The 16774-nt window shown below is 48.8% G+C and overlaps 1 protein-coding gene across 2 annotated transcripts in view; it reads left to right on the top strand.

Moving 5' to 3' along the window:
- The window catches only part of GLRA1 (glycine receptor alpha 1), a gene marked incomplete at both ends in the record, with an annotated part of 60799 nt that extends 48669 nt beyond the window's left edge, over positions 1-12130 (top strand). Inside the window, 5 exons of one of the 2 annotated variants that reach the window (XM_079770357.1) lie at positions 1600-1682; positions 2855-2992; positions 3839-4053; positions 8390-8536; positions 11840-12130. In XM_079770357.1, the coding sequence (XP_079626483.1) occupies positions 1600-1682; positions 2855-2992; positions 3839-4053; positions 8390-8536; positions 11840-12130 (874 nt within the window). Of the gene's footprint in view, positions 1-1599; positions 1683-2854; positions 2993-3838; positions 4054-8389; positions 8537-11815 lie in introns of both variants that reach the window. The other variant, XM_079770356.1, reaches the window with a different exon arrangement.
- Between the last annotated feature and the right edge of the window lie 4644 nt (positions 12131-16774).

The raw sequence follows: 16774 nt of genomic DNA, 5'->3' as shown, positions 1-16774 counted from the left end.
CAAACCTGGGAGCCCACCCCACCCAGTGCCCATCCAGACTGGAAGGGTGGTGGGCTCAGGAAATGGCACCAAGGCCGTGGCTGGCTGGCGGTCAGGGAGGGTCACCCTGCCTGGTTCTTGCTGCTGCCAGGCTAGTTTCATGTCTCTGGGAACCTAGGCCCCAGTGCAGCATGACAGAGGAACAAATCAGCAGCAAGTGATATTCCCAAGGTCATTCAACTTCAGGAAATTAACCCAGTGTGACGGCTGCCCCACCTTGGAGGTTTTAGCTTCAGAAATCAACTGCATTCACTTTCCCCCTCCTCCTCTTCCCTTCTCTCTCTCATCTCCCCCCTCTCTTCCCCTCTCTTTTTCCCCCTCTTGCTTCTACTTTGTGCTTGAAGGGACCCACATGGGAGCTGTGGGTGTGAGCTGGAGGGCAGAGGTTCACACAGGGCCTAGTGCCTCACCACGTGCAGCCAGGGTGCCAGCACTGAGTGATCACAACCAAGTCGGTGCCTTTCAGGACAGCAGTGCTGGGAAGCCAGCCAGACAGCTTCCACACTCAGCATCCCAAGGCTGGGAGACCTGGTTAAATCCTGCCTGAGCCATCGGCTTGCTGTGTGACCTTACACGAGTCCCTCCCTACCTACCCTCCTCTGCACCTCACCTGTCAAATGAGGGAGTTGGCCTGATGATCTAAGGCTCTTTCTTCTCCATCCCCTGCAGCAGGTGCTCAGATGTTGGCAAAGCCATTCAAGCAGAAGCCTGTATCCCATCCAGAGCTGTAGACAGCGGGTTCTGTTAAGGTGGCTTCCTCTGGGTCTGAGGCTGCTGCCCTCTGCAAGGGTTGAATAACCCAGAATAAACAGCTAGCCCAGAAGCCAGGGATGCCCACCACTTCCCAGCTGATACCAGTAGGAGCCCACAGATGTGAGCCAGCTGTGTTTGGACACCAACTGTTTAGGGATCTTTTGAAATAACTTTTGATGAGCCTAGGGCAGTGGTCGGCAAACTCATTAGTCAACAGAGCCAAATATCAACAGTACAACGATTGAAATTTCTTTTGAGAGCCAAATTTTTTAAACTTAAACTTCTTCTAACGCCACTTCTTCAAAATAGACTCTCCCAGGCCGTGGTATTTTGTGGAAGAGCCACACTCAAGGGGCCAAAGAGCCGCATGTGGCTCACGAGTGGCTTTGCTGACCACGGGCCTCGGGTATGAAGGGAGGGAGTCAGGAACCACTAGCGGCACCTGCTGCCAGTGTACCTGGGAATGCCTGAGGCCTGTGCTGCTCAAAGGATCATTCAGGCCTTGTTCCTACCCGAGGCCTCTGCAGAAGAGCAGAGCTGGGAGAGCCCCCAGCCTCCAGGTCTTCGGGCACCTTGCTAAAGGCAGGCCCCTAGGAGCCACACAGACTCCAAAGAAACACAGAAGTTCTATTGACTCTCTGTGACCTTCATCTCTCTCTGCCCCATTTACATATCTGAAGTGTGGAAATGTACATATGTTGTTTCCCTGACCTCTCCAAGTTAAGTGGCTTCTGGTAGTAACTAGCATGGAGGCACAACTTCCCTGGTCTGTGGACCCAGCATCATTCAACTCACTTCTCTCCCCAGAATCACCCTGACGCTGGCCTGCCCCATGGACTTGAAGAATTTCCCCATGGATGTCCAGACATGTATCATGCAACTGGAAAGCTGTGAGTCCCTCACGTGAGGCCTCTAGAAAGAACCAGTCTCCCCTCTACCCACAGGACTGGCATAAATCCCCACACAGCTGCTCCCAACCGCTGGGCCCCAGGAGGTTACTGCAATAACTCAAAAGGCCAGATGAGGGGCTTGGCTCTTAGAGAATGCTTCAGAAATATAACTCCCCTTATATTGTCAGAGGCCCAGCCCTGGAGCCAGCAGCATTCTCCAAAGAGGCATTGTCCCCTGTCCCTCGTGAACATGCTCCCCAGGAGTAATGGGGAAATAGCTGGAATAAGACATGGTCCTTGAACTTACGGGAATGCTCCCTCCAGCAGGGAGACAGATGACTGGCTAACACAGGGCAGCGAGTGGTAAGTGTTCTATTAGAAGAAGAAAAGAGGGTGGCCTCATGGCTGAAAGCGGGCTTCCTTCTGATTGGGAAGGAGGGACGGTATTGGAAAAGGCTTTATGGAGATCAAGTGAACCAGGATTTTAACAGCTGGGGTAGGTAGCTGGATTCTTTGACTGTAAACCCAGAAAGCAATCAGACGCATTTTAAAAGTAGAATTAAATGGAAAGATATGGAGGTTCCTCATGGACTTGTATGAGAAACCAGAAGTACAGAAACTGGGGCAGAGCATTTAGGCATCAGGGACTAATGGGTCCTCCCCTCAGAGCAACACCTCTGGAGAGAATCAGCACCAGCCAAGCGCTGAGCCTCCTGTGACTTCACCCAAGGGTCAAAGTCGTGGGACAAAGGCCTAGTTGAGTCAGCATCTCACACTTTGGCCCCCAAATGATAGTCCCACCACAAAAGCACCCCATAGAGTCATTCCCCTGAGGAAAGTCTGCTGTGAGCAAAAGAGGGAGCTTGCAAGGATGGTGTACAGGCAGGAATAGCAGATGTCAACTGAACTTGACCAGGAGGTAAGGGGGAGGGGCAACAGGACACGCTAAGGTAGGGTGCTGGGAGTTGTAGGGAGAGAGGGAGAAGGGTTGTGGGGTAAATATAAACAATTAAACCAGTTTTAACGTCCTATGTGGAGCGGGGAGGAAGCAACATGGTTTCATGAGTTCCCTCAACTGCCTGGTGCCTCTTTCTCTAACCCTAAAGCCAGACACGCCTCAAATAAGTGCTTCTGGGTGGTGACTGCTTCTTCTTCTTCTGATCCCATCCCAGTTGGCTATACCATGAATGACCTCATCTTTGAGTGGCAGGAGCAGGGAGCTGTGCAGGTGGCAGATGGACTAACTCTGCCCCAGTTTATCCTGAAGGAGGAGAAGGACTTGAGATACTGCACCAAGCATTACAACACAGGTAGGTGTGAGGGGCCACCCTCCGCAGGTCCCACCCCCCACCAGGACCAGAGATCATCTCAAAAATTCATTCAGTCATTGCTTCAACATGATGGACAGAGCTCTGTGTTTATTACTAGTGGTTGTATATTTATTAAAGTGGCTCCAACCCTTTCTTCCTGTGAGTCCTGGGGCAAGTAACTTAAACTTTAGGCCCCAGCTCATTACAAAGAAAGCTGAGATACAGGTAGTCTTTATTCCAGGCAGCAGGGTACCTAACTCAAAATGGACCCAATTCCTAAGGCAGAAGGAAGAGCTGGTATTGGGAGGACCTCTGTGTCAGAGGAACTGCTCAAGGCAAGGGATAGAGTGTAGGTGGTCCCGATTAAGGTGAAGAAAGGAGGGACATGGGATGGAAAAGCAGGCAGAGCTCCATTGTGAAGGACAGACTAAAGAGTTTGAACTTTCCCTGCAGGTAATGGGGACCTTCTTGTATGAGGAGAGAAGGAAGGAAAGAAAGGTTTTACAAAGGGAGCTAACAGGATCAAGTCATGTTTTGGGAAGAAAACTGGCAGAAGGAAAGAGAATGGTCCACTTAGGCCCACTCTTTGCAACAAAATAGTGAGGATGAGGATGATCGCAACTGACATTCCCAAGCACTAATGATGTGTGAGGACTGTGCTAAGTTCTTTATAGGCACCATCTCATTCTCTCATCACAGTTACCATATGAGTAAACATGTGAGGTAGGTATTTTTTATTATTATTATTGTCATCTTCATCATCATCCCCAATTTTCCATAGACAAGATTGTTCTGACCTCAAAGTCTTGTTCCTATCCAGTAGGCTACTTTTATCATTTCTTGCAGGTAAATTCACCTGCATTGAGGCTCGGTTCCACCTGGAGCGACAGATGGGCTACTACCTGATCCAGATGTACATTCCCAGCCTGCTCATTGTCATCCTCTCCTGGATTTCCTTCTGGATCAACATGGATGCTGCACCAGCTCGTGTGGGCCTCGGCATCACCACCGTGCTCACCATGACCACCCAGAGCTCTGGCTCCCGAGCATCCCTGCCCAAGGTAAGTCCCACTGCCCAAGCGCACAGAGCACCTGGACAGGCAGGAGGACACTCATCTCCCTCCCCTGCCTGCAATAATGACAGCACGAGGAATTAGTCACTATTTCTTCATCTACCACACTTGTCAGGGTCCAGCACTCTGATTCACCAAAAGCTTCCTCCAGATTTAACATTATGTTAAAAAAAAAAAAAACGCAAAAGGAAGGAAGGAAGGAAGGAAGGAAGGAAGGAAGGAAGGAAGGAAGGAAGGAAGGAAGGAAGGAAGGAAACATTATGTTCAATACAATCCCGACACCTTTTACTCCATTCTCTACCAACATTAGACACACATTCTGCTTCATGTACTATTAACACTCAATTCCTCCATTCACTTTTAGTGCTGAGTACAACATTCCACCCCTTTCACCATTAATGTAGATACTCTGTGTTGGGGGTCTCCAAGACCACCCCCATGTTCAGGACTTGATAGGACTCAAAGACTCAGCATATAGTTGTACTCAAGGCTCAGACGTCTTACAGTGGTATATCCAGGATGCACAGATAGATGACAAGGAAAGTGACATGAGCAGAGTCTGGAGGAATCCATGGGCAGGCTTCCTTGCTCTCTCCCACCCCCCACGAGGGACCACAGAGAGCACCCTCTTACCCCAGCAACAAAAGGCAGCACAAGTGTGAAATGTTTCTGCCCAGAGAGACAGAAAGAGAAAGTGTTTAGAGATTCATTTAAGATTCATTATTGGGCCAGGCCAGTGTGGCTCAGTGGTTGAGCTTCGACCCATGAACCAAGAGATCACAGTTCAATTCCCAGTTGGGGCACATGCCCAGGTTGTGGGCTCAATTCTCAGTAGGGGGCGTGCAGGAGGCAGCTTATCAATGAGTCTCTCTCCTCATTGATGTTTCTCTCTCTTCCTCTCCCTTTCTCTCCCTAAAATCAATAAAAAACTTATTTTTCTTTAAAGATTCATTATTGAAGGTTTTTACTGGGTGCTGGGTGCTAGCACATAAGAAAATTCCAGACCCCCAGAAGGAAAACAGATGTTCAGCATAAACCATGTTGTTTGCACAAGCAGTCCAAGCACCCTTATCAGTTAGGAAAAGTGGGAACAACCCCCAAATCCAAGTTCCCAGATGTCCTCCGAGCGCCAGCCTTGCAAGCAGGTCCTTTGTTAGGTAGCAGCCTCATATGTTATGCCTGATATGTTAACCCTCCTCTACACATACCTTAATCTGATACTTATATTTCTAATGTTAAACACCACTTTCTAGTACATTCACTATTAACTCTTAAATAGTATGCTGTTCCATTCACTATTAACCCTAGACCACAGATTTCACTCCGTTTACTAGTAATGCCAGGTAGGCATTCTGCTTCATTCATTCTAGGCCAGACACAACATTCTGCTCCATTCTTCCAAGGCCAGGCACAGCATTCCGCTTCATTCATTACTGACAGCAGACACTAACTCTCCTCCAGTCACCCTCACTGTAAATGCACCATTCTGTTCCCTTCACTATTAACACTAGAGCTCACATTCCGCTTAATTCACTAGTAACATCAGACATAATGTTCTGCTTCATTTACTATTAGTGCCAAATACCACATACTCCTCCGTTCCCCTGTGCTTGAGATCCGAGGTTCTGCTCCCTTCGCTGTGAATGCCGGGTGCCCCATTCTGCTGTGCTCTCTTCTAACACTAGGCACTGCCTCCGCCTACATTCCTGCTGTCATTGGAGACACATTCTGCTTTATCCATCCAACACTAGATGCAACATCCTGCACTGCTCCCAATGCCAGACACCACCTTCTGCTCCCTCAGCCTCATGCTAAATGCAATGTGCTGCATAATGTCCAATTAATGCCACACTTGACATTCTGTTTTGATACAGAAACACTGAAATAACACACAATGAGCACATAACACCCTTTACCTGCATTGCAATTGTCAGCATTTTGCCTCATTGCCTTCATCTCTGTCCCTCTATATATAGATAGGTAGATGGGCAAGGGAAGTAGGTAGAGAGATGCAGTTTTTGCTCAAGTATTTGAAAGCTACCCACATCATGACAATAAAGAATAGGGATCACAATGATATTATGACATCTAAAAAATTAACATTAATTGAATAATTATTATGGAATTAGGAATAAGCCCCCTATGGACATCTCACCCCTAGCTTTTCTGTTTAAGCTTTTTGATCAACCTATTGTTTGCCTCAATGGTTATCTGATGCTTAACAGTTGTCACTGTTTTCATCAAGCGCCCCCAGGGAAAGGCTGTTCACACTGGGCCAGCAATTTTCAGTGAGCGCCCCCCCCCCCCCGCCCCCGTTAGGTCCAATAATGACAGTCCTCTGGAGATGGAACTTTGCACAAGCTCCAACTCTGTTCTGCCCCATCAGTAGCTGCCAGGACATTGGTTTTTAAGGCTGGCATGGAGCTGAGGGAAGGGGATAGAAATGGGGCAATTTAAAACTCCACAAAGCCCCAAGGGAAATTAAAACATATGTCCACACAAAAATTTGTACACAGATGTTTGTAGCAGCATTATTCATAATAGTCAAAAGGTAGAAACAACCCAAATGCCCATCAACTGATGAATGGATCAACAAAATGTGGTATATTCATACAATGGAATATTATTTGGCCATTAAAAATGAAATACTGCCTGGCCGGCATGGCTTAGTGGTTGAGCGTCGACCTTTGAACCAGGGGATCATGGTTCAATTCCCACTCAGGGCACATGCCCAGGTTCCAGGCTTGATCCCCAGTGTGGGGCATGCAGGAGACAGATGATCAATGATTCTCTCTCATCATTAATGTTTTTCTCTCTCTCCCTCTCCCTTCCTCTCTGAAAATACATGTTACAATATATATATATATATATATATATACTAATAAAAGGGTAATATGCTAATTAGACCGGGTCGACCGGCCATCTTCTGGATGTCTGACTTCCTTTTGGACAAAGCCATGGTGGTGGGGGCCGAGGCAGAGGTCATTATGGGTGGTCAGGCCAGCAGGAGAGGGCAGTTGGGGGCGAGATCAGGCCAGCAGGAGAGGGCAGTGGGGGCAAGATCAGGCCGGCAAGGGAGGGCAGTTAGGGGCAATCAGGCAGGCAGGGAGGTTAGGGGCAATCAGGAAGGCAGGCAGAGGGGTTAGGAGCAACAGGCAGGAAAGCAGAGGCAGTTAGGGATGATCAGGCAGGCAGGTAGGTGAGCAGTTAGGAGCCAGTGGTCCCAGATTGCGAGAGGGATGTCCGACCGTCGGTTTAGGCCCGATCCCACAAGACGTCTGACAGTTGGACATCCCCCAAGGGCTCCCCAATTGGAGATGGTACAGGCTGGGCTGAGGGAACCCCCTCCCCATGCATGAATTTCATGCACTGGGCCACTAGTATATATATATATATATATATATATATATATATATATATATATATATATGAAATACTAATACATGTTACAATATGGATAAACCTTGAAAATGTTATGCTAAGTGAAATAAATTAGTCATAAAAGGTCACATATTATTCTATTCATATGAAATGTCCAGAACAGGGAAATCTATAGAGACAGAGAATGGATTACTAGTTGCTTAGGACTTGGGGTAGGGGAGTGGGGGCAATAGGGAGATGACAGCTAAAAGTTACTAGGTTTTTGGTTTTGTTTTTTTGAGGTGATAAATTCTGAAATGGACTGTGCTGATGGTTGCACATTATCTGTGAATGTATAAAAAATCATGGAATTGAACACTTTAAATGTGTGTATTGTGCAGTATGTGAATTATATCTCAATGAAGCTGCTTTTTAAAATACTATAAAGCTTGCTGTTCTCACTGAGATTCAGTTGTCTTCCTTAAATAAATGCTCACAGGATTGCTGTTGGTCTAATGGCTAATAACCAGAGTTCTGAAAAAAGTTTTTTGTGACCATTTTTGCTGGTTCTCTTGTTGCTTTGATGGAGGAGCGAGTTTTTAAAGCTCTTATTGCACAATTTGCTGGCATTCTCCACTTTGACATTAGGTGTGGCATCCCGTTTCTTCTCCCTCAGACTAAACACAGCATTCTGTTCCACTGAATAATAATGCTGGGCCCACCGTCCTCCTCTCGCCAGTACTCTTCCAGGCACTGTGTTCTGTTGTGCCCAATATTCTGCCCAGTCTTCTTGGTGGGTTTTTCTTTTTTTCTTCTGTAACCTCCACCCTAATATCCCAGCTGAGGAGAGGACAGCAGTGGGGGATGAGAGGAGTTACTGAGCAGCGGAAAACATTCCACCACACTCAATATCCCACCCTCCTCTGCCCTCACTCCCTTGTGTTCTTCCCCCACCCTGCCTCAGGTGTCCTATGTGAAAGCCATTGACATTTGGATGGCGGTGTGCCTGCTCTTCGTGTTCTCCGCCTTGCTTGAGTATGCTGCTGTCAACTTCGTGTCTCGGCAGCACAAAGAGCTGCTCCGGTTCAGGAGGAAGCGAAGACACCACAAGGTAGGCCTTTGGGTCACTGCCCGAGGGAGGAGGGACAGCTGGTGGCAGCCTTGTCTTGTGATACTTGTGTTGCTGGACCATCCTTCTCAGTGGGAAAGGCCCTGATTGGGTCTACAGGCAGTCACTCTTCCAACCATGATAACACTGCAGAAATTATCAGGTTGCACCCGAAGACAGAACTGATGGAGCAAATGCTGATGGCACCAAGATAATGACTAGCTAAAAACCCAAAGCATGGCAGGCTGCGAGATGCTAATTGGTGTTTCCTGCAGGGCTGCACTATTTCAGTTGGCGTGGTTCCAGAGGGGAACTGTACCACAGAAGGTGAGATCTTAGAGTAGAATGTCCACATCCCAGGCTTCTGCTTCCTACGTCCAAGAAAGGGCCATCAGGAAAGATCCTCCCATGAGCGGATTCTCTCACTAAGGGACTGAATAAAGGAAGATTTGGCAGGCCATCTCTGAAAAGTCAGCCACCAAATGCCACTGGGGAGTGTGCAGCCTGTGGGAGCAAACTGGCCCCACACCTGGTCCATAGCTACTTCCCCAGGAGGATCAGAGAACCCACTCTTCTCTCCAGCCTCATCTTCACAATTGATTGCTGTTGGTGTCACTGGGAGGATTTGACCTCCAGGCCAATTGGCTGTGAGGACTAGCTGTGACTACAGTGGGAGAGCTGCTGTGCAGGAGACACCCCTATGGAGCAGGATTGCTTCAGTGGGGCTTTGGTGCTCACTGAATCTGTCCCCTGAGTGTCGCTTGTGGGTGTGTAGAGTTGTAATCTGCTAAGGTCTGAAGCTGTCTACCAGGTGCACTGGCTCTGGGGCCTCCCAGAAGGTGCAAAGTCAGCCACTGCCTGAGGCTACCCGGCAGGAGCTACAGAGAGATCTGCAAATTCCTCCTATTTGTAGCAGGTTTGGAAGTGCCCAGGTGAGGCCTAGCTGTGAAGCAAAGCAGGCTGGTGCTGGTGCCCGATCTTGGGCCTTTCATTGATGTTTGGGGCATGCCCACACCAAATGCAGCTTGTTTGAGAGATATTAGCAAAGTCTGAAGCCTGAGCCAAGATAAGCCATTCATATGGAAAAGTTGCTGCATACAGCTTGGGTGGGGCTGCAAATTGGATGGAGCGGGGTCTCAGGAATCAGCAGGGCGGAGCAGTGTGTTCCAGGTTGATGGGGACTCAGATTTGGTTGCCAGTCAGCCCTGGGGCAGAGGAAGTCTCAGCACAGGAACAATGACCCCTGTGAGCTGCCCCCAAGTTCCTGCCCCAATGCCAGACAATCCAGTTCCTCCCTGTATGTGTCTAGATCTCCCAACGCCTCCTGGCGCTGGAGCTCAGAGGAAGTGAGTTGAGTAAGTTCACGCCTCGCCCTTTAAGAGAAACACCTAGGTCTCGGGAAACCTCCATGTCCCTCAGCCACAATCCCTGCTGGTTTTTACAGCCTGAAGTTACAAGGACTTTTCTTCCCAGCTCTGGGACCCTCGGTGGGGGGGTCTGGTGTGGGACTGGGACTCCTTGCTTCTCACAGTGGCCTCTGCGGGGACGATCTCCCTCTGGGTTTAAAAAAAGAAAAAATGGTACACGTGGATGCTGGACCAGCCCATTCCATGCCTCCACCCCTCCTATCAGTCTCAACATGCTTTCTTTTTTACTTTTCTAGTTGTAGGACTTCCATTCAGCCAGCTTTCAGGTGGTTCTGAATGATGGTTGTTCTGTAATTTAGTTGTAATTTTGATGTGGTTGTGGGAGGTGGCGAGTACCGACCTTTACCTACGCTGACATCTTCTCATTTATTATTTATGCACTTTCTCTGTTGCCCCTGCACATCCCCAACTCCCTGCCTTAGGCTCACTACCAACATGCCTGCTGCCCTTATCCTTCTCGTCTCTCCATTTCTGAGCTAAGTGATCATCCCCTGTTTGTATGTTCATTCAGTGTTGAGGGGTCAATGAATGTGATAGACTTAACTCTGAGTTCACGGAGCTTACAGTCTAATGAGAGAGGTAGCCATCAATCAAGGAATACAACATGTTAAGAGCTTCAAGGAGGCGGGAGAGGCAGTGTACAGGGACCTTATGGAGAACATGCAGGGACTCCTAACCTATTTCTGGGCTCAGGGAAGGCTTCTGAGTAAGAATTAATTCAGTGGAAGAGAAGGAGTTGGAAGCAGGACTGGAGGTGGGAGTGTGCCCCAGGCAGAGAGGACAGATGGAGCAGGGGCCCGGAGTTAGAGAGTAAGCGTGGCATTTCCGACCCCATGGAAATGTTTCAGGGTGAGTGGAGCACAGGACGCCGGAGAGACAACGGCACAGAGGAGACTGGAGAGGCAGACAGGTCCTCCCTCAGAGCTCACATGGAAAGGACACAAAGCTACACGCGATGAGAGCAGACAATGGGGCTCCATGATTCTGGTCCAGGCAAGATGACTTAGCTCAGGAAGGGAGAGATGAGAAGGACAGGGCAGCAGGCGTGTTGGTGTGAGCCTAAGGGAGGTGGGGTGCACAGGGATGACTCAGGAAGTGCCACAATGCTGGCAGGTGTGCACAGGGAGAGAAAAGCCTGTAAAGGTAAGTGGGAGACAAATAATGAAGGGCCTTGAATGAAAACCTGATACAGGCCCAGAGCTGTGTCTGAGGCCACAACCGCCAGGGATATGGGGACATGGAAATGGGAAGAAGCTGTGGCTTCCCGGCTTAAGAAATGCAGGTGAGGCCCACAGGCTTGCTCCCTCCTGGAGAATTCGCCCCTTTGCCCCCACCCACACACAAGAAGATATTAACTGGGGATGGGAATGGGGGAGGAGGGCAAAGAGGCAACAGAAGCAAAGCAGGGGATCTCTCCAAATTGTCCCCTGGATTTCCAATAAAGTAGCATCCAGAGTGTGTACTCATCTCTGACCTCTGATGGGCAAAAGAAGCTTTGAGGTAGTGAGATGACTCTTAACCCCACTTGTAGGTAAAAATGCAATAAAATAAACCCTGAGACTCACAGAAGAAAGTGACTTGCCTAAGGTCCTACAGTTAGAAGGTAACAGAGCTGACAGGTGAACTCGGGTCTCAGGACCCTATGCCTCCTTTCTATCCCCTGGTTTGCATCTGTTTAAGGCACGTGAGCGGCGCCCCTCTATAAGGCGTAACTCCCCAGCCAGCCAGAAAGCCTCAGAATCCTGGAGTGGTGCAGGGAGGCGGGGGATGGGGGGGTGGGGGGCAGATGGTGTGGCCTGGCCCCAGGGGAGTGCCTTGCAGGGAGGGTGCCCAGCCCCTGTCTTATTTTAAGTAGAGCCCCATGTTGAATCTATTCCAGGAGGATGAGGCCGGAGAGGGCCGCTTCAACTTCTCTGCCTATGGGATGGGCCCAGCCTGTCTACAGGCCAAGGATGGCATCTCGGTCAAGGGTGCCAACAACAACAACACCACCAACCCCGCTCCTGCGCCGTCCAAGTCCCCGGAGGAGATGCGAAAACTCTTCATCCAGAGGGCCAAGAAGATTGACAAAATATCGCGCATCGGCTTCCCCATGGCCTTCCTCATCTTCAACATGTTCTACTGGATCATCTACAAGATCGTCCGCAGGGAGGACGTCCACAACCAGTGACGGGTCCGGGACGGGGGAGGCTGGGAGCGGGCGGTGGGACCAGCACAGGCATCTGAGAGGCGAGGAAGAGGCGGGAGAGGGCGGGGCACGCACACAAGACTCCCACTCTCTCTCTGCACCGTGTGCAATAGCAAGAGGCAGTGATGCATGAGTCTTAGAATGTGGCACTCTCTATTTAACCACGGGGAGCTGGGGGGGAGGGGGTTCCTAACATAGGAACTGAGGGGTGGGGAGGAAGGGAAGGGTTAAGAGGGGCGGGGGGGAGGGCCGTCCACGGGCTGTGCAGTTTTGCTGTTTGGAAGGAGAGTGCAGCCTGCCCCAGAGCAGAAGAAAAGCAATGTAATATATGATATATATTCATGCTTACTATTAATGCAAAACCACAAGAACAAACGATGTTTCTTAACCTATCAGCCTAGTAACTGCTTAAATTGTTAAAGTCACGGAAGTGATGGACAATTTTTCCCAGAGTGGAAACAGTCACAAATAAGCTTGCTCTGGTGTGTGGCCGCGTCACACCCCTCCAAACGCCATGCCTGTCTTCACGCCCACCCGGGTGGACACATGCCAAAGCTTCCGCCTCTGCTTCCACAGGGCTGTGCGGCCAGGGCGTGGCAGTGGGCGTGGGCAGAGGTGGAGCGCAAAAGGGAGTGACTAAAGAGGTGGGACGTGTCAGAGGCGCAAGGATGGAGAATCCAGATAACCCTGCGCAGTCCTGTCTCAGGCTAAGGGTCGCGCCCGCCCCTCTCTGCGCCCTCTCGCTTCTGTGCTCCAGCACCCGCCCCCTTACTGTCCACCGCCGCCCAGAAATGCCACCATGGTCTTCTCATTATATTGCCAATATGCAATCTTTTTTATGGTTAAAAAAAAAAAGTAATAATCTCAAGAAATAATGTGCGTAGACTTGAGTGTAAACAGATGCACTTTTTCAAATGTCTATTTTTTTGGAAAGTCTCTTTGGAATTGCTGTATATTTGGGAAGGTGGGGTCGGTGGAATGAATGAATTTATTACAGGTGGTTCTGCGGAGTGAAGTTTTAAGAGGGAGAGGCGGGTACTGAAGCTGCTACAGCTTAGATATATACGGGTGGGAAGAAAAGGGAATGTGTAGAAAGTCTGTTCATTATATTTTGACATTTCATGTACCGCAAATAATGTGGGAGCTTGGGGGGATGACCCCATTATATTTTTATAAGTCTTTTTTCTTTTTCGGTGCTTTGTTTAGCTTTAACATTTAGGAAAGTTGGACAATTATTTCTCTTTCCTTCTAACTCTGACATGCCAGACCTATCCCCGGGTAGGTAGGGCACCCCAGAAAGAAAGGAGAGAGACTAGAACATGGATTGTAAGGGGAGGGAGATCCAGCGGAAGGGCCCAGCTGCCCCCAGACGGCAGCCTGCGGGGGAGGGGGGGTGCTGCAGGGGAAAGAGGGGCTGTCTCTGGCAGCCTCCGCCCCTCTCTGCCAACCCCACCAGGCCTGAAGCACTGGCACCATGGGCTTGGCCTTCTCCCCACTCTGGTCAGTAACCAGGATACCGGGTTCCACTTCTTTCTTTGCACTTTAGTGTCTTGGCTTTGGCTCAAAATCAGTCGATGGTGAGCTGACAATCAATTTGTACTGTGGCTTGGGGTTTCACTTGTGTCTTTAGAGTGTGCCCAACCCGGGGCAGGACCCAGATGAGATGCTGGGAGCCTAACCCCTCCCTAAAGCACCTTCCTGTAGGGACTCTTCTCCTGTTCCCTGAGGCACAATCAGTGATGCCTGCAGAGGCCAAGACAAGGATCTAGAAGGACTTAGGTAAAGGAGATGCACTATGCAGCCAAAAAGGGATTTGGCTCTGGGGCTTGAGGACAGAGCTGTTTACAGGGGCTTCCAAGGCCAGTGAGTCATGCTCCCCTTCTCGCAGAATCCTTTTCTGAGAAGCACTGACAGAGGGGAGCCACGTGGGGGGAGTCTCTCATCCAAGACCATCCTTTCCCACCACAAACTTGTGTCTATGGAGGAAAAGTTAAATAGAGGGATTGAAACCACCACCAGTTCAAGACCAGAATATCCGCCTTTGAACTGCTATTAGCACCTTTCATTAGCACGATATTCACTTTATTTAAGGAAGGGGGGAAAGCTCCATTCATGAGTCTTTGAAGATGCTATTAGCTCCTTTCACTTAGCACTTTATTTAAAAGAAACATTATTTTTTGCCGAAACCGGTTTGGCTCAGTGGATAGAGCGTCGGCCTGCGGACTGGAAGGTCCCAGGTTCGATTCCGGTCAAGGGCATATACCTTGGTTGCGGGCACATCCCCAGTAGGGGGTGTGCAGGAGGCAGCTGGTCGATGTTTCTCTCTCATCGGCATATACCTTGGTTGCGGGCACATCCCCAGTAGGGGGTGTGCAGGAGGCAGCTGGTCGATGTTTCTCTCTCATCGACGTTTCTAGCTCTCTATCCCTCTCCCTTCCTCCCTGTAAAAATCAATAAAATATATTTTAAAAAAAAATTAATAAAAGAAACATTATTTTTTAATGAAAAAAATTAAAGAGGCCCTTCTCCCTACCTTACTCATTGCTGGTCTGAATTTGGAAAGCCTGAAGTCTGGGTGAGTAAGGCAATGAAGGCACCAGGCCCCGTAGGGGACTAGAGACAGTGCCAATTGTTGAGACATTCTGCCTCCACCCAAACAGCAAAACCCACAGATTTCAAACCAGGCTCCCTGAATGAAGTGTCTGGAATCTCTCTGAGACAGAAATCACCGGGCCATTTGCCCACCCTCGGCGGGGTCCTTGACCTTCTGCCCATATTCAACTTGCGGGCCCACTGGGAGCTGCCGGGTCTAGCAGACAGTAGCCAACAGACAACAGAATGATCTCCTTAGGACACAGAGTGGGGATGTCACTGGAATCTTCTCTCGGATTATTCCAAACATGGCATCCCTCATGGAAAACAAATGTGAGTGGATGCCTTGTAGCAGTGAAAGGAACCTGAACTCTAAGCCTGCCTCTAACCTGCTGGATGACTTGGGGTAAATGACTTAGCTTTACTTTCTCTAAATGCACGTGGGAGAGTGGTGTAGGTGGCCTCTAACTCCCTCCTCGCTCTAACTGTGCTTGAGCTGGTCTTCGGGACATTCACACAGCAAACAGTTTAATGTCACCCTGATTTCTGAACCTCCCCAGTGGACGCACACATGTATGTGCACACATATGTGGACCCACACAATTCTTGTTGCCCTCCTTTGAAAAATTGGCAGATTCATTTTTCCTCTTGCTCTGCTTTATCAAAGGGGAACCGTGGTGGGGTAAACATCAACCATTATAAAGTCAAAACTAGCATCATGAACTAGGCAGGGCGCATGCTCAAGAAGACATTCTCATTAGTGTATAATGTCGCTAAGGATTTAGCAATAAACTACATGGACTTCATCATTATAGAAAATCAAACTAGATAATTTAGGCCAAATACTTTTTAGGTGGCTCCATCAAATAGGACAATACTTTCTGAATTTATGGTTTAGAGGATACCATGGCTTAGCACTACACCTGCCAAGTGCCACTGTGAGGGGGAAACTGACAGGTGTAATGAGTGGTTCACTGGTTTTCAAACCCTTTACATGTATAGACCAGCATTTATGCAGGAAGGGAGAATTTATACTGGCACAGAGGAGTTGATTTCAACCACCCCCAAAACTGCAGCTATTCCTAGGAGCCAAATTTAGGCGATAGCAATTAAGCAGACAGATTAATACCAGTAACTTCCCACCTATTAGTTTATAATGGATCTCATTTGTTTCAAGAGCAGCCAAAATAAATGGCTCAGCTCTGCCACCCTCTGGTCCTTTTAAACATTCAAAAGTCCGCTCTTAGCTAAAGCTATTGGGAAGGACCAAGGACAGCTGTAAATAGAAAGAAAATTGAGTGTGCATGCTCATGAGAAATACCTTGACTATAATTCTATTTTTAGTTCAAGTCTAGAAAGAAAAAAGGTCATTTGATCCAAATTATTTCTTCTTTTAAGCTTTTGATAAATAAGAAATGTATCCCTCTACAAAGCTCACCAGTATTTTTCATAGGCTTTTTTTTATACTGGGGAGAAAGTAAATATGGCAGGAGATGGTTCCTTTCCTTCAAAGTACCCATTTTCATGAGCATCATTAAAAAGAGGTGGCTTTGTGAGGCTCTATAATATTAGGTTGCCAAGTAGATTGGTGCCCCAGCTAAGGTGATACGATCACTGATAAGTCAGTCTTTTGTGAAAATTAGATTCCTTACTTAATTGCAACACACTGACATTGAAGGGAGTTGTCATTGTGTCTGCAGGAACTGCCTCCTTAGTAGGAACAGCTGGCAAGCAGAGGGCTTGGTAGTGGTGCAATCGTGCCAGCTTCAGGACTGGGTTGAAATCCGGGATTTGCCGCCATTCTCCAGTCCAGCTGGAAGCCCAGGCCTGGACAATGAGCACCACTCGGGAAGCTATCTGATTTATTCAACCAGCACCTGCTGCACACTCTACCCCCACTCGCAAGGCGGTGGGAAGATGGAGTTTTCTCTCTGGGCTCCGTTTCTCGGGTTAACCAGAAAGCTTCTCTGAGGGGCTGGTGAGGTCTGTTGAGAAGGGGTGAATGGCTCTCTACCCATGATATAAAGCATCGTT

This window comes from Cnephaeus nilssonii, assembly GCF_951640355.1.
Source record: "Cnephaeus nilssonii genome assembly, chromosome: 5".
NCBI classification, from domain to species: domain Eukaryota; kingdom Metazoa; phylum Chordata; class Mammalia; order Chiroptera; family Vespertilionidae; genus Cnephaeus; species Cnephaeus nilssonii.
Note: the sequence above shows the minus strand (reverse complement) of the source record. Positions and strands in the feature narration are given on the sequence as shown.